General features: G+C 49.1%; 1 protein-coding gene across 8 annotated transcripts in view; it reads right to left on the reverse strand.

Moving 5' to 3' along the window:
• The window catches only part of pcdh1b (protocadherin 1b), a 136267-nt gene that overhangs the window by 33800 nt on the left and 80206 nt on the right, over positions 1 to 22261 (reverse strand). For all 8 annotated transcript variants that reach the window (XM_023811508.2, XM_023811509.2, XM_023811507.2 and 5 more), the window contains one exon: positions 18596 to 18815. In XM_023811508.2, coding sequence (XP_023667276.2) covers positions 18596 to 18815 — 220 coding nt within the window. The remainder of the gene's footprint in view (positions 1 to 18595; positions 18816 to 22261) is intronic.

A 22261-nucleotide genomic window follows, 5' to 3' on the forward strand; every position in this document is an offset into this window, starting at 1 on the left:
CCACAACACTCTCTACAAAGCCAAAGGCACCTCGCATGCAAATTTTTTAATTACACACGTGTGCATGTCTGTTTCTGTGTCTCAGTGTACATGTTGGGGAATGGTGGGGCAGTACAGTGGCCCTGTTTTTAGCAAAACTCTGAACAGAAATATTGGAAGTATAAATATTTATATGGACATGAATATGTCTGGCTTAGCTAAGCTACATTTTGGAATTTAAAAAAACACAATATTTATGTACGTTTTGCATTTGTGCCGGTATCCAAAGAGTTCTGCCGTTCAAAGTTTTATTGGGCCTGGTGTCACCAACCTGTACAATTAGCCGTTAAAGAGAAGCACTTATTTCAGCCGGGGATTGATGTGGGTTTTCACAGCAAATTGGAAAAAACTGCTAACACGGGTGCTGTTTGCATAAATAAGAAGGGTGCTAATTACAACGATCAACAAGTTTATGACAGGGTCGAACGACAACGAAACATTCAGGCTGTAAACATCTCTCCCCTCACGCTGCTCAGTACGACGAGTGCTGCAACTTCTGCATCCTTTGGCAGTGCATGCTGGGAAGGTTTGTATGACATACATATGGCTGCACACATCAAGACGGCACACATCAGTACACATCAGCACTAAACACATCACTGCAGTTTTTCCTGTGGTCCAAATAATTCGTCGAGAATACATGCTCGAATTTTTTTAATTGTGTCAATTACCATTTCTACCGTTTCTTAAAACTGTTAAAAAAATAGATTGCAAAACATTCAAAACTATGACTAAAGCCCCAGTGTAAAAGAGGGAAATAAAAGAGCTGCCCTGGAGAGTAGCAAATTTTGCAGGCACCCCCCCCGCCCCCCCCCCACAAGACACCCCAGTCTTTTCTGTTCAGCCGATGGCCCATGTTCTGGCACCATTATGTGACCCGTAATGTGCCTTTCATGCCCTAGAGTACTGAGGAATTCTCCAGCTGCACGCTCCCTGCCCAGCGGTGAGAAGCACCCTGTCCTGATACACAGACGCACACGAAGCACTCCAGCACCCTCCAGGAACAGGCCTACTGGCCGACCTTTCCAGCCAATGCGAAGGCTCCTCCACACCCCAAGCAGGAGAAGACCTTTACTGGGTAAATTAAAAAACAGTGAAATAATGATGCATCACATGAAGCCAGTTACTGTTTCACTTCATCAGTAAACTTGCAGTATATGTTCCTGCAGTCAGTCCCTAAGTAAACCTGTGAACTGTATTCTTGGGGTCACTCCCTTGGTAAACCCTTGAATCATGTTCCTGCAGTCAGTCCCTCAGCAAATGTGTGAGCCATATCCCTGTGGTCACTCCCTTAGTAAACTGCTGAACCGAATTCCTGTTGTCACTCCCTCAGTAAACCCATGAACCGTGTTCCTGTGGTCATACCCTTGGTAAACCTGTGAACTGTGTTCTTCCAGTCATACCCTCAGTAAACCTGTGAACCATGTTCCTGCGTTCACTCCCTCGGTGAACCCGTGAATTATGTACATGCAGTCACTCCCTTGGTAAACCCTTGAACCATCTTCCTGCAGTCAGTCCCTCAGTAAACATGTGAACCGCGTTTCTGCGGTCACACCCTCAGTAAACCCATGAAGCATGTTCCTACAGTAACTTCTTCGGTAAACCCGTGTTCCTGCGGTAACTCCCTCTGTAAACCTGTGAACAATGTTCCTGCGGTCAAACCCTCAGGAAACCCATGAACCAAGTTCCTGCGATAACTTCCTCGCTAAACCCGTGAACCATATTCCTGCGGTCACTCCCTAGGTAAACCCATGAATCATGTTCCTGCGGTCACTCCCTCAGTATATCCGTAAACTGTGTTCCTGCGGTCACTCCCTCAGTAAACCGTTGAACCGTGTTCCTGTGGTCACTCCCTCTGTAAATCTGTGAACCATACTCATGCAGTCAGTCCCTCAGTAAACCAGTGATCCACCTGCCTGTGGTCACTCCGTCAGTTAACCTGTGATCTTTAGCCATGTGCTGCTTCCAGCAGTAACCAGACAGAGGCCGGCTGAGGAGCCAGAGCAAACAAATCTGTTCCATTTGTACACGCTGGCGTGTTCTTAACCTTTGGTCAGCCATTGCAGCCAAACCAGGCCTTCTGCCAGCAGAGGGCTCCCAGGTGATTGAATATTGAATATTGAACATTTCCCCCTTTTGGCAGGAAAAAAGTATATTTTGGCAGAGTCCAAAAAGGCCTTGGCCCAGCAAAGGGAGGAATAGGGAAGGAGCTGGCATGTATCCATTCATCTGACATCATTCCATGTCAGGTGGCTGTGCTGAGTGGAAAAAAATGTATTTAAAACACACACACACACACACACACACACACACAAAATATATTAGCAAATCTCAGATGACCTCCAAAGACGATCAGTCAACAAATGTCCAGCTACGCAGAAAATGTTTAATGTGCCAAAAGCAGGCGAAGTTATCCCAAAATGACCCCCAAATGACCCAAAGTTAATGTCCTTCACAAGCGACAGCAGCATCAGCAGCAGCAGAAGCAGAGGCAGCAGCAAGCTGTGTGATTCAGCACCTTTTCCCAAGCCAGACAGAGAAGGGCTGAATTCTACAGGGCATTTTTATTTTAAAAACAAACCATTCGATTTGCGTGACTAATGCCTGGCTGTTGCTGCAGTATGACACTAGTAGCATTCGATTATGTGGATCTGAGCTTCTGGCTATAATATTTCCATTTTAATTTTGCTAACTAATTTACTATAATTTTTGCATATATTCAAATTTCAGAGATGTGTAGGCTGACTATTACTGATGAATTTTAAAAAGTGCTTCTTACATTCCCCAACCCCCAATAGCTGTGTGGCTCCCTATTTGAATAATCCAGTCCTTTAAATCCTAATCACTCACATCAGTATTATATTCAAGTCAAGCCATAGGTAAGAGCACCACGCACTGTAATATGTCCATGGGTAACAATGTGCCGCATAACGAATGATTCTGTAGTTTTAACAAGTCTATTTAGAAACGCAATCTGTCTGATCTATCTATCTCTCTTTCTCTCTCTCTCTCCCTGGACACGCATTATCTCCGATATCCCTCTGTCCACAACCATAGACAGACTTGTCATTTCTGATTTAAACTCGCTATGAATATCCATGGTTATAAATAGAATACTTTTATTTTCAATCGTTATATGTCATCTTGAAAGCGTTTCATGTGGCATGCTTAAATCATTTCTAGGTTTTTTGCATATTACAGTAGTTATTATCATCCGGAGGTTTAATTGGATTTAATTCAGGGACAATTAGCCTATTGTCCCTGAAGTTTGCCGTTAAGTGCACGCAGTTCTGCAGTGACTTTTCCTTTTATAGCTTTCACAGGACACGGGGTAGGACAGGTCATGCTAACCTACCGCTTATTATAGCGTCTTAGCCGAAGCGCTGAAAGGTCACGCAAATCTACCTTCGCATAAAAGACGACAGGACGGAATTTAAAAAGCGAAAACCTGCTTAAAATGACACAAGACCAATGCTAAGCCAAAAAATCCAGCCTCTGCGGGCAGACTACGGGCGTATTTTAACGAGCGGGGACAAGGCCTCGGTTCCAGAGTCCTCGGGATGTGGAAAGGCAGCAACAATAGCCTGCATTCACGCAAACGCGAATGGAATCCCGCTAGCGTGGAAACGTCCACCAGCTTAACTGGCTGAGCCAAGGCTTTAGAAAACATTTTTAAACTACTAAAGAACCAGCGAGGGTGAAGTAATCAGGCAAAATCAGAGTGGACCACTTCACTCAGAAACAAAGCCAAATATTCTCAACTAAATACTCACTTCACAATAAATATTCTAACCGATCATGTGATGTGTGTATAGGACTTCAATTAAAAATACAGTTCAAAATAATCACTAAAACAGAGAAATACATTACTTGGAGACACACGATGGCAGTTTTGTAATGAGAATCACACAGCAAGCAAATCAGACAGTGACCACCTCAGTCCAGGGTGCCTCCAGGTTACGAACGTGTCGAATTTGTAGGTATGTCAGAAAAACAATAATAAAGTACGCAATAATGATAATACTTATACAGTAATAATAAAAGTAACTACATACTGTACTGTACCTCAAGACGACGAACCGCAGAAGCCGCGCGATGTTTTCACGAGCGTCACGAAGTAGCGCGTGCGTTTGTTCGTTATTACGCACCATTGTACTTAACCCGAATTTCTAATATGATATACACTACTGTACGTTCCTAAGTACGAGATGTCCGTAAGTCGGAAGTTTTTAACCCGAAGTCTGTCTCTATACAGACCTCTCTATATTCTGGTATATGAATCTATTTTGCGTCAAAAATGCTGTTTTAATTAGGGGATATACATTATTATTATTATTATTATTATCATTATTATTATTATTAAGAATCTACTTATTCCGTAACTGTCAATCAAGGGTTGTTTTGAATTCACAGCCCGGTGCCATCAGTGTCCAATCAGCTGTTTTCTTTGCCGGGTCCTGCTACGCCGCCCTTGGCGGGACTTTCCAGTCCTGCGGGTTCTGAATTCGAAAGGAGAAGCCGGGACGCGGAGGGAGGTGCTTGGTGTGTTTGTGTTTGGGGAGCTGGGTGCTGGGTGTTGGTGTGGGTGAGAGACAGTGCACACTGCATGGTGACAGACACTAACAACACCGACATCTTTGTGTTGGTCTATCGCTCCATCTATTCCATCCCTCTTGACTGTAGTTATCGCATTGATCTTAATGGTTGTAATTCTTGCAAATCCTGTGTATACTGTGGAGTCTTTATACCACATATACATTCTAGTTCTTATCTATTTTGTTTTTCTGTTGTCTCTGGATCTTGTTTATTCTGTTTTATCTTTTTATGCATACTACCCTTGTTACTGTACTCCTTACTGTTGGACTAAAGTGGTTTCCTCCCAGGGGATCAATAAAGTATATTATCAATGAATCAATCACTGCAAAATGAGCCAATCGTGCGTGTTTTTGTGTTGTGGGAGCTGGGGAGGGCGTAGAAATGGCCGAGTGGGTGTGTATATGTTGATGTGACATGTGACAACTGACTGGCTGTGTTCCTATATTACTGTAGGTTGATGCAGTTCATTATATATGTATGTATTGCATTTTTAACCGTGTGTGTGTGCTTCTTGCATGAGGCATGTGTATAGTGCTTTTGTGAGTGACATGTGTACGCTTGTTGTGCTGCTCTTACTCTGTTAGGTTAAGACACCCAGAGGGGAGCCATGTCTGACCACCCCCCACCCGCCACATCCATCATGTCACTGTCCTCGTCACATGTCCAGCTATGACAAAGTGTCCTTCCCCTCAGTTTATGAACCTCACTCCCCCAGACTCTATTACTCTATTACTACCTTTACGGTGTTCATGTGGCGTCCCAGGACATGAACCCATAACCATTTTACCACAATTTGTTTCTTTAATGTCCCTATGTCACCTGCTACCACACCCAGAGCACCTTCTACAGAAGTGGCTCTCTGTTCCTGGTAACAGACAACTCATCATCGGCCACCTCTGGTGAAACGGCATGTTTCATCCAAACCAGAATGGTTACACATCCTCCCACACCGTGTGATGGTTCGATGCTTATCTACATTCCTGAGCTAACAGACTATGCCCCCTGCAAAACTGAAAGGTGTTTTTGAAACGCATGACTTACCCATATGTTTGCTTAACCTTTAGCTGCCCTTACATACATAGACAGGGAGTAATCAAGGAACAAACACTCTGATTTGCTCAATGACATCATCTGACTCTCCATCGCCTGTTCATTTCATCCCTGTTACATCTACGGTGAGTCCTTCAGAAGCCTCGGTGAAAAAACAAACCAAAGCCCCATAATGCCATGCGCATCAGGAGGTGGTGGTGGTGGGGGGGGGAGGAGGAGCAGAAAACAGGCCTCTCTTCCCACCAGACTGATCTCCAACCACTGTTTTCCATCCTGGGAGGCAGTTTTCAGAAGACGAAGACTAAGCCCCTTTCCAGCCGCGAAACGTGACCTGGGCATCTGCTCCCCGAGTCAGCGGCCAGCGGGGCACCACGGACGTCCATCTCGCTGACAGCACGGCAGAATAGGCTCCATCACTTTAAAAGACCCTGTTACATCACCGCTTGCCCGGCCTCAGACGTCGCGTCCTGCTGCAGTAGATACTTGAGTCGATCCTTATCTTATCCCAGCCATACAATATGCAGCAGCTACTAAGAGATATAGATTAATGGAGTTCTCATTAATTAGTTTTTTTCCTAACCAGCCCCCCCTTCCCAACTACCACCCCCAGCCCGTTGATTGGATTACATCTTCCTTGCCAGAAAAGGCACACACGCCAACGATCCGTGTAATTCCAGTGTTTCTGATCTCTAAGTGGATTTGCTCCGTGCTCCATATGCCGTCAACGAACACCACGGCTGGCTCCCGATCTGGCAGGACGTGCTGCGTCCAGTGGTAACAATTTCAACGCCCACTTCCTTACCCCCAACCTGGTCATCTTCCTTCCGGAACATTCTGGAGACTTCCAAAATGCATTGGGCCGTGAATAACAAAACACAACATTCCCAGCTAGGCTCTGCTATTTTGTGGGCACATGTGCATCTGTGTATATGCACATGCATCGGTGGAATAAGGGCCTTTCTTTGACTTTAGTAAGGATATCCACAGATATAAAGCAGGTAAATCGTATGGCTGTCGGATCTCGATTAACGAGTCTGCTGGGCGGATTAATTAATTAATTATGTTAACACAGGCGGGGTTGTCACACCAGGGAGCGTCAGCGAGCTTCATTAGAAATGATCCCGTAACAGTAATTTCGTAGTAATAATTAATTACGGCCCTCATTGTATTTCCTCGCACCTGACTTAAAAGGAGGCTGTCAAGACTCGGAGAGTCTGAAAATGCACAAATATGACAAGGCAGAGCGTCTGTCTGTAATTACACAGACCCCCGTTTCCTGGCAGACGTCATCTGTGGGTTGTTTGTATCTGGCTGGCAGGCCGACGGCGAGGCGGACAGTCATTAATAGTCGCCGGGGTGAATGGACCAGCTTTCCTAAGGTCTCCAAACTCAACACACATTCAGAGGAATAAAATATTAAGGCTTTTAGCTCCTTCTCCAGAGCCGATGAGAAAAAGATGAGAATCCCTTGTAGCATCTCTGCCCCTGTGCCTCGCATAGATGAGGCTGCCCCTTCAGCACTGGCTTGGCCTCGTTTGCATACTTCCCATTGTGCCTCGCAGCCCTGTTCCCTTTAAAAAAAAAATAATAACAGGTTGAGGAAGAGCAGCCTCAGAGTGAGCGATTCAGGGGGGACGCACACGCTCTGCTGGATGCCCAAGGTGAAAAAAGGCAAACTGATGGGCATCCTAATCTTAAAAAAATAAAGAGAAGCAGAAACCAATAGTCATGGACCACATGCGACTCATTTTCCAGAGACAGGAGCGCCTAGAGCCATAGAATGCGGGGGGGGTCAGAGCGGGGGTGGCCGATGGAAGAGTAGCGGAGGGGGGCATCTCTGAGCTTTGCTGCTAGTGAGGGTAATCCCCTCCCAGACCGGAGCTGAGCACGACAGGGGAAGACCGCTCCTCGAACCATGGGCAGGAGGTCTGAATGTAGCAGGAGGGGCACCAGCTCCATGCACACCCACCACACCCCCAGCATGACCATCACTCCCCATCAACCGCGAGTGGTACATTCCATATACCCGGGATTATGGTAGCAACACAGATCTGCCAGACAGAAACCCGACCAGGAATTAAGATAAATAAGTACAGAAGAGCAAGAGAATACTTTATTGCATTTTCTATGAGACACACAGACAGATGAGAGCGAGCGTGGGAGTCACAGTGCAGGGTCAGCCAGTGGGTAGGGCCCCTGGAGCTGGGGGTTAGGGGCCTTGCGCAGGGGACCATCGGTGACATCAGTCTTCTGGCCCTGGGATGTGAACCGGTGACCTTCTGATCACAGTCATACACCCCGCCCTCAATTTTCATGGCTCATATTGGACCCAAAATCCATCTGGCGTCCACTAAATGGCAGGGACTAACTAGGCACCAGCTCCACCCACTTTGCCGCCTGTCACTCATCTTCCCCCCACTGTTGATGGCAGGGGAGGGGAGTCGGGGCAGGTAGGCTGGTTGCCGAAGCCCAGGAAGAAAGAGAAGCTTATTTTTCTCCATTTTTTCCAGCTCCCTTAAAGCACAGGCTTTCTCCATAAGCTCATTGTAGTGCAAATCGCATTTTAATTAGGTCTATCCCCTGCTAACAATCTGCCTCCTCCCCTGGGCCTGACCGGATTACCTGGCGAGGTCCGGTCCACCTAAGCTGCTCAGTTCCAGCTCTTTAACCATGTACCCGCTGGTCCGCCACGCCTGATCGGCCCTGTCTGCCTCTGCACTGCCGGTTGGGCCCCCGTAATGGGCTTTTCAGCTTCTGTGGATAATGAGCGGCCCGTAACCGGGCTTACCTGACCGGCCGACAGCCCACGGAGGCGGCACCTGTGGACCGTGTGCCCAGACGCCCCTTTTCAAATACAAGTTTTGTTGTTATTGCTGGTGCAGGGAAAAGGGACATACATTATAGATTTGAAGCGTGTAGTCGAGGGGTGTGGACCGGGATCTGGCAGGAGCGAGGCGGATTCGGATCAAACGCATGCCAACGGGAGCTCCTGCCCGCTCCATCGGGCCTCATCGGCGCGGAGCTGAGAGCATGCCGACGCGGATGTGACATTTTAATATCAAATGCTAGCGTGCGCCGTGTCTGATTAACATATGCGTAGATGAAAGGCTTCTCCCACAGGGCCTGAGGCTGTGGGGGCAGGGGAGAGATGAGTCGCCTTTCCGTGCGCAGTGATTGGTAGGTGGGTGCAACGATCCAGCGAATCAGATGCGAGTTTAGTCCACCCACCTGCTACTTTAGCCCCGCCCACCAGTGAGAGGGGAAAATGAAAACTTCCTCCAAAAAGGGACGTGTGTGCATAACCAGAAGCAAATTAGCTCGTGATTTGCGTTTGTTTATTCAGAGCATGCGGGCATATGTGCATCTGTGTATATGCGCATGCATCGGTGGAAAGACACAAGCGCGCATGGTTCTCGGCACAGAAACTCCGCCCTCTGCCTCTGTGGACCGGCTCTGGGGTTGAAGATTCCGGCTGCGGCGTGGAATCACTTCCCGAGTTACAGCAACACATGTAACATCAGCAAACTCACCGGCGCCACATGCCCATCAAACCCGTGACGGGGATAGTATAGGGGTCAGCCTGGAAATAGCACATTTTCTCATTCGGTTGTTGTGGGGTTTTTTTTTCCCACTCGATACACCCAGATAAGAAATCGATGATCAACATGGGAAATGTAGGAAGAGAAGGTCATCTCAGTCACGTTCCTTGGAGTTCTGCTGGACCCTGTCCACCTCACTCACAGCAGATTCACAATCTGGAGCGGCGGGAGCAGAGGAAATGTCACTTTGGACAGGGGATTATTTTAGGTCAGGTTGGATAAGCTCCCAGCTTTTGTTCAGCACTGCCCCCCGCACCCTAAATCCCACTAAAGTCCCAGAATTGAAGATTAGGTCCAGGTTAAGGCGTGCTTTAAACAGAGTAGGTCAGTATCCCCAGCGCAGGCGGACCGAGGTTTTTTGCTGATAGATAACCCTGCACCTTGTCCTCAGATACTGTACCTACCAGGCCCAGCAAAACGACCCTGCGTTTTTAGTGTGATCTGTGCTTTGACAAGGGAATGAACTGCAGCAAGATGCCAGAACTTCAATCTGAGACTGACGCCAGCCTCCCAATGGCCAAACCGTAACACCTGAGATCCTGGCCGGCTTTGGGCACCCAGTCAGCGATGTTACCGTGTACATATGGGGGGCTATTCTGTGCGGAACCTCCCTAAGTGACAGAGTAGATACGTTTGATGCAACATTAATTATTCAGTTCACAATATTTTCTTGAGTCCCAAGTCCCAGAGTAATGCCTCTTCCCCTTGAGATTTAAACCCACAACCCTATGGGTTGTGTAAGTGGCCCTTTAATTGCTGCATCACCTGCCACTATAAACCCCAGGGACGCAGGGTGCAGAGATGCAATGCTGCTGTTGTTGTTTTTTGTGTGTGTGTGCAAAGGTATAGCCTATCGTGGGGTGGGGAGGTGGGGAGGCCAGGGGCGACCCATGTGACCACGCAGGGAATGCTGGGATACGTTTAAAGCCTGTGATTAGCCTTGATAAAAGCCCTTGGATACCGAAGGGCAGAAATGTGCTATTTTGGGTTCCAGACAAAGAAAATTTTAAAATTATCTGCACGAGACTTTCAGTTCGGAGACGTCCTCTTCGGCTGCGTCGGCCCCGGGACGCAGATCTGACCCTGCTTTGCGGACTCGCTCAGCGCCGCCCCCATTGCGCTGCTCCGAGGAAAGATGAACCCGTCCCATCACAGCGGGTTGGCAGCCGTAAACAGATTGTTTGAACGTTGATGCAGAACCACATATATTGATTTTAGTGGCTGAAACACACGGTCTGTGGATTCATAACAGGAAGAAGATGGCTAGTCCCCCAGTGGTTTATTGTGCTCCCTCTTGTTTATTATTATTATTATTATTATCAGGTTAATTTATTATATTAGGCTATTTGAAATGCTAGATGTTTTTCTAGTCGGTGAGATACGTCGAGGTATGATCTCTTGCAGCATTAATGCTAAGACGTATCAAATGGCCTGAGCTCCCCTGGCGATGGTGTTGTTGTTGATGTGATGGATGCTACTGTCCTTGAGGGACCCCTGACCATACCTTGTGTTTTAACGAGCCCCCCCCCCCCCACCGCCACACACATGCACAACCCCAGACACCGTGATCCCCAAACGGACCTGCGACACCCTGCCTACCATGGCCTTACTGCGGAGTCCGCTTACCCACTGCTGCCCCCCCGGCTCCCTTCCCCATTGTCCACCCTGGGACCTAAACGCCACAAACAACAGCACCTGCGGTCCGCTTGGGAAGTAAGATTACTAGGCAACTCCCCCCCCCCCGGATCTGAGCCACCTGCCCTGAGGTAGTTAACCACCTGCCTGGGCACAGCTGGCCACACTCCTAGAGACTGATAGCGATCTGCTCAGAGATCACTACCCACAATCCCTGAGATAAACAGTCACCTGTCCAGTGGAGAGCTGCATGCACTCGCAAACAGAATGCAGAATCACACATGGCCAAGCCAAAGCTTGCACCCTCGTATGCTCCACAGACTGCCGCTCTCTTCCTCTGCCTCCTTCCTCTCTGATTTACACCCTCCAAGAACCGGGGGAGGGCTTTAGAGCACCAGGGTTCTGCAGATAAGCTTACGGAAACAGCGACTGGGGCTGTATAAATCCAGCGTGCCTGGACGCACAAGGCTGGAGGGGGCAGCGGGGAGAGATACATCATGCCTCCCCACCTCCCAAACCACCGACGTATTTCCATAGCCCGGCGGCCTGACCGAGCCGCGCAGGAAACCCCGAGCATAACTCAACATGGCGACGTCGCATTTAGTTCACAGAGCACAGCCAACAATATGAAAATCATCAAGCAACGTTAAGAGAGCTTGTTGTGTAATACCGTCATGGTACAAAGTAGCATGATGCGGATATTTAATATTCCACAATTCCTCCCCGGGGATCAATAAAGCCCGTCTTAATCTTAAACCTGCCGTTGGTGTAATGAGGCGGTCAGTGGTTCAGGAGACAGGGACTTGGGTACATCTGTGGGTCTGATATATACATCTATAGAGTGAGGCTAAGAACAGAGCTAGTGAATCATAGGAAGATTATTGGACTATGACCTCTGACCTGTGACATGTCACCAAGGCATGTGCATTAAAGGTCACGCCCACTGATAGAGATGCGCGAGGTGACAATGGCTGATAAAGTGGCGGAGAAGGTGAGCTGTTCTTAATGTCGCTCTAATTCGAGTCCCCTATCATTGACCCTTATCCTGACCACCAGAAACAACCCCCCTGACCATCCCCATCAGCTCCATTGCCTGACACCAGACCTCTCTGTCACCTTCTCCCACTGCCGCCTGTGTCTTCATCATCAGCACCGGAGCTCTGTCACCAACTGTTGCTATTAGCACCTGAGGACCAGCTTCAGTACAAGTGTCTCCTCCCTCGCCAGCGGAACCACCCACATGAACGCACCATGTTCCTTTCATCCTCTGGCAAGACATTCTCACAATTAATTAGGTAGAAAAAAGGATTCCCCCAACCCCGAAACAACCCAGCATTTATCTATATCACAGATCTGCATCCCCAGCTTAGAGTGAATTTCGCCTGGGTTTAGCTGCTTTTCATGCTGTCTACATGCAGCTTATATTTAATCTACAGTGGCATTTCCATTGCCCTAGATTTTGCAAATTTGGAAGATGCAAACCGAAGGGCTGTTACTGGAAACACTCAAGTTTCGAGAAGAAAAAGTAAAAGAAAAAAATCCTCATATATCACTAAATTAGTTTTACTCTGGTTTAAGGTGATCCCTAGAACTGCAAAGGAAACATTTTGGGAATTAACACCAGCAGCAGATTAATGATAAGGCTCACTTAGCTTGCAACCTGCCCCAGAGTGATCGGGGGGGCCCTATTGGCAGTCTAGTTTTTCATGTTTTTAATTATAATTTTTTTTTTATTATCCTTTATTGGTCATTTACTTGTCTGCAAGTTAGTGTTTGAATAGAACTGAATGGGGAGACCAATTCTAAATGTATCTCTTATTTGGCGCTCGTTTTGTACCGTTATGTATTTTCTAGTATGTGTACGCATAGTCCGTTTCCTACGTAAAATGGATTTTACGAGCCAGATCAATGAGTTTTCTACCAGGAAAGCACAGAGGAAAACATTCTTATAGTAAGAACTTGTCTCATAGTCTTTTGAAATGTATCTATGGTCTATTCCAACTAATGGCAAATATGTCTCGAGTGGACATTGTTGACACGGTTGATACACACTGGGTCAGAGTGTAAGTTTTAAGGTCGCCGCCATTGAGATGCATTTATTCAATGAGGTCTCAGTTGAGCTCTTTCTGGTTGAAGCATGACTGACGTGAAAATGTAAGCTTGCCGGTTTGTTGTTCTACTGATGTGACTGCTCAGGTCTGATACAGAATCACATTCTGTATCAGAACTTATTTTATAGCTACTGATATTTCATGGTTTTATAGTTAATTGTATCGTTTTGGAGAGTGGGAGGAGAAGAGGGGCCGATGGAATGGTCACCCAGGGGCACCTGAACTTGTTACTCTGCCACTGATTAGTGGACACTGTTATGTATGGTTAATCTGTATGTATGGTATTATTTAACCGAGCTGAATTTACATTACTGATCGGACAGGATTTATCGGTATAGAAAAATCTCATGTAGCAACTGCACAGTGTTTCTGGATGATTTGTTTTTAGGTAATTATTCTGAAAGGGTCCATTCCATACATTATCAGTAACGCGCACAACAGCATCGCACCTCTCACATCTCTCCTATCCTGGCACCAAATTTTCACATTGCTGTTATCAATACAAGCATGACAAGAAGAGGATAATTGCAGGCGAATACAATTTTTTTGCAACATACGTCTGCTCCAGGTTCAAGTACAATATGTGGGTCTTACTTTTGCCGGATGACAAGTGGTAAGTACTATTATTTGCAGGACACCATACTTATAATTTTAGAAAATTTCGCTTAAATAATTTGCGCAAAAAACTTCAATGGAAACAGCTGTTCTGAGGTCATTGGTGTCCAGAAGGGAAAATATATGATTTGTACATGTCATTGATGGCTCGTTTACACACAGACAGCATCGCGTTTATGAGAGTTTTCCGGATTTGTATTTATTTCAGTATAAGCCTCAGTTTCATAAAAATCTCTGAATTCAATCAAAAATCTAAAATAGCCAACAGTCTTGTATTTTTTGTTAATGCTAATTGTTACGTTTAGGGCTGGGTTAGGGTTATTATAGTGAGGATTATGGTTATATATGAAGTGTGTGTGTTTCTGTGTGTGTATGCATGCCACATGTATATCTGACAAGGCCTATTCTCTTACACCAGCTAATCGGGGGGGTTGTGACTGCAGCTGCAGGTCCTGGGGTGAGTGGCAGGGTGGTGTATGGGGGGGTGGCGCGCAGCCAGCACTGCCAGGCTCCATCAGGGATGCTCTTTTAAGGGAGGAGGGGGGACATTTAGCTGAGAGGCATGCGGGATCTCGTCTTCACCGCACTGGCAGAGGGAAGAAGACGTGGGAGCTGTATCTGAGCACTGCGTACGTGCTGTTTTGATTTATTTCTTTACTGCCGAACGCAAAAAAGGACAAACAAAAAAAAAACGGAAGCCGCGAGGTTTGCGGAACAGTTCCACGAGAATAAACATGCGGACCACATTTAGCGGTTCTAGGAAAACAAACATACGTGGTCCGCACCGGCGGTTCCGCAAGAACAAACGCGCACAGTTTGCCCGGCGCTTTGTGGAAACGAAACGCGCACAGTCTGTTGCGCGGTTCTGCAACAACAAGCGCACAGTTCTGTGAGAACAGGGGGGATCCTGTCAGGACGGGGAGATGGGGGGTGTCTGTGTGACCAGACATACTCTGCACAGCCGGGCTTTAATTAATCGTCGTGGCCCCTACTTCCTCTCCCGTTGAGCGGTCTTCCTCCCCAGTCCTATTGTTCTGCTCCACATCTCTTATTAGCCACATCCTCTTTCTTTAGCAGGGTGTGGCAGGACGGGGGAGGGGGGACCACCACTGAACCGCATACACCGATGCGCACGTCCTCTCCGGTGACTCTGCAGACCACCACCGTACCACCACAGTGGATCTCACTCACACATCCTCCCAATCTAACAGCCTCCTTTAATGCTCTGCAACTTCCTGTTGTTTTTTTGTTCCTCACCCGGCAAACACTTTCCCATAACGATCAGTCGCCGGTGAGCCAACTGCTGTTGTCATCCTTTGCCAATAACAACATGTATGACTGCTTAAAAAAAAAAAGAAAAGAAAACTATGAAAACAATAATTATTTTTATCATCAGTTGGATGCAAAGTACAGATTTGATTGGTTTAATTTCACCGTCCCAGTGATATTCCTGCTCCCAGCAGGGGCTGAGAGACTTAACAAACGGGAAACAGTATTCAAACTGACCTACAGCTGTTTTCCTTACCGTCAGAACAAATCCTGTCCTGCTGGAAGCCTTAATAGAGTACAAGGATGGTGTAGAGCGCTGGGTAAACAGGGGTTGAAAGGTGGTGTTTACCCATGTGAGAAATTCTTGAATCCGTTCATATTTTCTGCATCTGTAGCGAATGAGCCACTGGCTTCCCTAGACGGCTCTCTTTGTGGGACAGCAGGGGGGACCAGCAGCAGATCTCATGGATACGCATACGGATAGCCGGGCAGACAGGCCCCGCCAACGATGGAGACACTCCGACTCTTAATCATTTCTCCGTTTTCTGCGATCGCCGGCACATTCCTGTACCTCGGCCGTTAGCGGGCGGCTCACCCACGCGGCAGGAATGCTGGCTAAGTGGCTTAAGAGGAGCTCCGCTAGGATTGTCTGCCCGGCTAGAATGGGAACGGCAACATCAGTGTCCATAGCGGAAGGCCGACCCTCTGCCAGAAGCGCAAAGCGCCTGAATTTCTACGGGTCAGACAGCTTGCCGAACAGATGCAGGAAGTTCACCAGCCTCCACGTTTCATCCAAGTGATGTAGCAAAAAACACAGGCCGCTTCCAGTGGCTTAATGAGCTGGACCACTCGGAGGCCAGGAAGAGCACTAAGCCCCCCCTTGACGTCTTGCCATGCCAAAATCGCGGGATCGGTTATGTGAAGATGCGCCCCCACACCGCGTGACTACGGCCTAACCTCTGGCAATGACAGGCAGCGCCGAGCTCCGCCACACTGCGCTCGCTGCTCGAGTGCCTCTTGTGGAAAACACACACACACTCGATCACAGCCTGAGACCCCGCTTTTTTGTTTACAACTACATTTTCAACAGGTGCTACATCTATGCACCTGTTTTTGCATGAAATCTAGGGCTAAATTCCAAGAGGGCAGTGCAGAGGGAGGAACCCAGGAGTGAGTCAGTTTTCACAAGCAGGACATCATAAGCATGTGCTTGTATACGTATGATGCATAACACTGCTATTTCTATACACCCATTTCAAAAAACCTGACCACAATGCCCACAACACATAAGACCCACCCCCAATCTTCCATATGAATTATAGTCCCATTTATACCCCCACACCTTAAAAAAAATCCTAGAATGGTCCCTCCCCAATCCTTCTGAAGTTCTCTTTCCCTGGATTATAATTTCTCCACATGCCATTCTCTCTCCTCCACCTGTTCCTGTACCTGCTCTCCACCACTCCACCATGTTGTTGTTACGCACCATCTCTCCAGCCCTCTTGCATCCCTCCATCTTTTCCTCCGCCCGCCCCTACCCCTCTTGTTCTCCCCTCCCTGGCTGTCTCCGCCCTCCCCACAGACACATCCACGTCTATTAAGACAGGAAATGAGCGCATTAGACGCTGTGGGGGGGTCTGCTTAGTCTCCCACCCGAGGGATGGCGTGTGGGGCTAATAGAATTATGCTCCATTATCTGGGCGAGGCAATCCCACAGCCATGGTGGGGGGGGGGGGCAAGAACACAAGAAGGCGATGAAACAGCCTCAGACAAAGATCAGGCTTGTTCTTAGAGACCCCTAAGTCATCGGCCATCTCGCATTTGGTAACCATCTCCTCACTGTAATGGAACAAGAGTAATCTCATAACTACCTCACTGACTTCCTGTCTGATCCAATTAAGGGGAACCGGTTACAGTCTTCCATCTCTCTGCCGCTTCCTGCTAAAAATGCGCGTGCACACTGGAGGAGAAAATCGGATCTTTCACTTCGAGGCACTGGGCAGGGCAGGGGTGGGGGAGAGGGGTACAACCAGGTGGCTTCGAAAGAAACTGCCGTACTGTGGAGCAGCCGGGGCTGAGATTGCGGCCGGGTCCGGAGGTCAGGGGTCACACGCAGCAAGGGCCATTCAGTGAGTGTTCATTGCTGTATGTACATACGCTAGACAGTTACCCCTGTTTCAAACAGCCCCCCCCGCCCCCAGCCCTGCACACCCAGCCTCCAAATGTCTGACGCCGGAGGTTCGTGCGCTCAGAGGTGCGACACGGGGCCCTTATTTATATCTCCAGTGTTATATCTGTGGGGATGGCCCAGTCATCTGAGGCTGCATTGTGGAAGGGCTCCATTTTGAGGTCTCGTCTCTTTAAATAGCCTCATTGTCTGAGTGCATGGTACACATGCAACACAGCACAATGCAGCACCCCCTTCCCCCGAAAGGGTGGGGGGGTCAGCCAGGGCCATCTGGAAACGCTTCATAAAAGCAGGCCACAAAATCACTGTAAAAAAAGTGGCTTTTTTGTACTCTTGGGGCACAGCTGGCCAGCGCACGCACACACGCGTGTGCGCTCTGGCTCGTACATTCGCATGTAAGCACACGATCATGTTAGCGTCACACGGGGCCACACGCTGCCTCAGTGAACACCTTGCGCCGATGGAGCGCTCTGCTTGAGGAAGACCTCCTTCCTTCCAGTCAACTGTGACCTCATTCTTCATGTTTAATGTGCGCTTGCCTGTGTGGCGGGGGTTAGGAGAATAGCGATTTTCCTACATTAGGCAGCGTGTGTGGGACATGGAGGGAGTGGAGCCTCTTTTAGATGGGAGACCACTCCAGTGAGAACCTGTTTAGACGATGTTTCTGTTCCTCCCCAGAGGAATGACAGAAGTAACAGCTGGACCTGCAGGCTCTACCCTTCCAGCTTCCCTACTTAATTCTTCTCCCCTCTATCTTCCCTCCTCCTCCTGGGAGCATGACACAGAAGGCATAAAGGAAATCGTCCATCTTTCTCTTAACAGGGAGAGGAGGTTTGGATCCGGGGGTCCATTGCGCTGAGGTGTTCCCTATTTCCCAGCAGAGTCTGAGAGGGGCAGCTCACAAGCGTTCCCAGGGACCGCCTGACACGGAGAGTGAGCTCAGCAACCAGAAGATTGCCTTAGAGGTTGCAGAGAGGCGGTCTTGCATACACCTAGTTCACACACACACACGGGCAGGCACACACACACTCATGCGCGCGCGTGTGCACGCGGCGCTAAGAGGAAAACTGCTGACAGCCAGGCTCACTCGATCTGGGTGTCAAATTCAATCTCCATCATCAAGGTAATCAAGCTCTCCCTCCTCTGCTTCCTGTTTGACCCTGCCACGAGTTAACACTGTCTGTCCCTTTCCAATGAGACAGCTCTTCCTACCCTTCCTGTGCCCTTCACCGCCCCCCCGCCCAACCCCAGGCAGGCAGAAGGGGAACCATAAGAGGTCTGAAAACAGACAAATGTCCATCTTCCTCCCGGCTGGTAGCTGCTGTCGTCTTTTAACATGGGTGACAAGTCCCCCCCCCAGTGGACCGCAGCCAATTAGCTGCCGAGGGATTAAAGCATCTGACACAAACGCAGGCAAACGAGGGAGTCCCAACAGAAGGGGGGGGGGGGGGTGTAAGGAGGGGCAGTTTGGGAGGGGTGGAGTATATCCTTACCATTCTCGGGGTGCTCCATCTCTCCGATGCTGCCGTCTGGGGTGGTCCGCTCGTAGTGGTCCTCGGGCAGCGCCAGGGGCCCGATGCGGGGCCCCGACGATGACTTGCTGCTGGGGGTCTCAGACTCCTCCAGGCCGCTGTCATAGTAGCTGTGCTGGGAGGAGTCCTGCAGGTCCTGCGACTGATTTGTCGTGGAAAACGTCACTCGGCGGTGGGGCAGCTGGGAAGAAGAGAGACGGGGTTTAGTCCCGAGTGGTCAGATATCTCTCTGACTGCACCAGATGTGTCACGGTGAGTAGGCAGGTGCTATAGTGTCTTGAAGGATAATTAATTAAAAAACAATTAGTTTTTACACCTCCTCTGTGGACGCAAATGTAATTCACTGTCAATATTACTCAAGACAATTACTCGGACTGCTGCAATATACACTGATTCATAACCCTCTTTGGGACTGAAACACACACACACACACACAGACAAGCTAATACGATCCTCTGTTGTTACATTCTAATATCAAAAAGCTGTAGTAGGTTCTAGAATGAAATTACTTGGGACTGATGTTTTAGTAAAACCTTAATCTCACAGGAATCAACGCAGATGTCTGTGGCTCACGCCCATGCAGACAAACATGATCACACCGGCGGGCACAAATTCACACTCTGGTGTGACAGTCAGCTCCCGGCACATCACTAATTCCCGCCGACCGTGACAGCCAGTCCTGATAAAGTCGGACAGAGCGGCTGAGCCCACACCCAAACCCGCCCCCCCTTCCCAGAGGACCCCGGTTCGGACTGTAGATGACATCCCGTCGCTATCGAAAGAGACAGCGAGCAAATTGGGAAGCGGGCGCCTAGAAGCCTCTGTCAGCCACGAACGCTTCACAGCCCCCCCCCCCCCTTCATCTCTAAACCTGCCGGGAAGCTCACAGCTGCCCCCACCATCCCTGCCCCATATACACGCAGGGGAACAGGGAAATAAATAAAGAAGACCCCACACCAGCAGCCACCTGACACCCGATGTGGTTTCGGTTGGGCAATTTATTCAGGCCCGATTCACTCTCACACGTGAATCAGGGTAATCGGCATAAAGCTGTTACCCCCATTTCACAACAGCCGTCCCTAAACTTTTCACCGATTCAATGCTACGTCAAAAAATCTGAGGGTGCAGACTTGCTTTTTCAAGCTAAATTGAGTCAAATATTTCCATCCCATTGAAAAAACGCAGCTAACACACAGTCGGCTTTGTGGGAGAGCGTGAGCCGTCAACTGGGGGGGGGGGTAAGCCAGGGAGGAGGAGGAAGACCGAGGAGGAGTCCAACTGCAACACACCGCTGAGCCGTGAGGAGTCTGACAGTGGGACTGAGCTCCACACAGGTGGGCGTCGAGAGGGTGACGCATTCGGGTAAAGCGGTGCGCTCTAACGTAAAGGCCGCAGCCGCCAAGCGTGGCCGTCGTCAGCCTGTAAAGTGAGCGTGGATCCCTTCCCCTGCTGCATAATAAGCCGCAGAACAGGTTCGGGACAGCAGGTGGCCTGGAGGTTAAGGACCTTTAAGCAAACTCTCTTAACCCCATGCTGCTAGAGGGAAAAAGCAGCAGCACAGCATTATTAATGGGTGAAAAGCGCAGATGAAGCGGTGCTCTCACGGCCGGCACAGACAGACACTCCACACTCGGCACGCAGCTGGAGTACGCAGACAGCCACGGCCGTGCACCGAGGCCTGATAGGAGCAGCGGGGAGGGGGGGGGGGGTCCTATCACACTGCTCATTATTGGAGATAAGGGGGCTGTGCCAGGCGTGGGGGGATTATTAATGCCCCATGTTAGAGGGAGAGTGGATAGGCTCTATTTCCCCCAGCCAGGACAGACACCCCCCCCCCCCACCCCTGCAGCAATGGGCAAGCCACTCCTCTCGGCCCGTTACAGCACACATCCCACACCGTCAGCCCAGCCGAGCAGCGGGTTCGATCGCTACCGCCTGCGGGATTCACCAAACCTGCAGCTGCTCCCCAATAATGGAGAGGAGAGGGGTGGTGGGGGGGGGGGATTCTAGTGGGAGCCGTGACTGTTTTGTTTTCAGGCTGCAGCTCTGGGAGCAGATCTGAGTGAAATCTGTGTCTGGGTTGAGGGGGTGGGCATATGGTGGTGGGGGGGGGGGGTTAAGGATGATTTTACTTGTGTTCACCTGAAATGCTGATGCGCTGATAAGCGGATGGCAGCCACATGAAGATCAAAAGGACCACCGGCAAATCTCCTACAACAGCCTCCTATTATCATTTTTTACATCTTCACGCTACCTTCCACTTTCAAAGTCTAATTATCTGGTCATCTGGACCTGACCTGTTAAATCTAAGTCAGGTGTTTGTCACGTACCTCTGACGCATAAAAAAAGTTAACTGATAGACAACTTTCTGTACACTGCTGCATGGCTTGTAAACTGCAGTAAATCTATTTTTTTATTACAGTTAAAGACCTTCAGGAAACATTAATCCGAACTACTTTCCATCCTCTGTTAATGCCGATTCAGTCCAGGTTTGCGGTGGTCCCAAAAAGCACAACACACATGCTCATACAGAACCACCAATTACTATGCTTATATCTTGGACTGCTGAAACGTCACACAGATGGGATAAACTTTATAGGACGGCGAGTGATTCTCAATAACGGAGGGTTGGACTGGAGGAGTCATAGAGAGAGAAGGTGAATGGAAGCGGCAGGTGCTGTGTGGAGGATGTGAGAGTCGACGCTCTGAAACAGACAACAATGAGGGCAGCGTACCCTCTCTACTCCTGCCCTAAGGCACAGATGTTTCAACACGGAGATCTTTAGAATCGCACTTTGCCGGATTTCTAGTGATCCGACGGGAGGTCAGCCGGCCGCCCCCACGTGGCGGGAGACGCCACCGGAACAGACCGAGAGTGTGTAGCACGTGTAATGCGTGTGTGTCCACAACACGCTTTAGGAAAAAAAGAAATCAGAGGCTTCATTCAAAGTGCGAGTTTTTGAATGTGGCCAGGAAACACGGGTTTTCCAGAGGTACTCAAATATGCGGCTTGTCTCTGGCTCTGTCGGGGGTCACGGCTCAGCCGACTTTACGAACACTCCCTACGCACCTTCTCCAGTGATACTGAAACATGCGGGGGAGGGACACCTCTTGAGCTTGTGGGGAGGCAGTGAGCCTTGACAAAAGCATGCTGCTCATATTAGGCACCCAATAACTGGAGCCTAACCCCCACCCCAAACACAGACATACACTCGCCTTCCGTCGTCCTCGCTAGATCTGTAGTCAAAAACGAAAAGCTTCAATAAGCCTGTGGACGAGGCTATGGAAGACTTACAGGCCAAGAGAATAGCACACCTTCAGAAGGTCCGACGACAGACGGCCGTCAAGTGTGGCCCAGTCAAACACGCAGTGTGAGAACCACGACCTTCACATCGCCCAATGTGGCTATCCTCACTTCCACAACGAAATGGGGACCAGCACACGCCACCGTCAAACACACGCACACACAAAGACACACATGTGCTGTGCAAAGCGCCCCCCCTCCCCCCCCCCACACAACGCCTTGTTTTTTGTTACATTTTTGTTTTGTGGAATCAGCCCAAGTGCGCAGCAGTGCTCCGGCATATACTTCCAATTTTCTGCTTGGGCGCCCCCCCCCCCCCCTCC

The sequence above is a fragment of the Paramormyrops kingsleyae genome, chromosome 10 (genome assembly GCF_048594095.1).
Source record: "Paramormyrops kingsleyae isolate MSU_618 chromosome 10, PKINGS_0.4, whole genome shotgun sequence".
Lineage (NCBI taxonomy): Eukaryota > Metazoa > Chordata > Actinopteri > Osteoglossiformes > Mormyridae > Paramormyrops > Paramormyrops kingsleyae.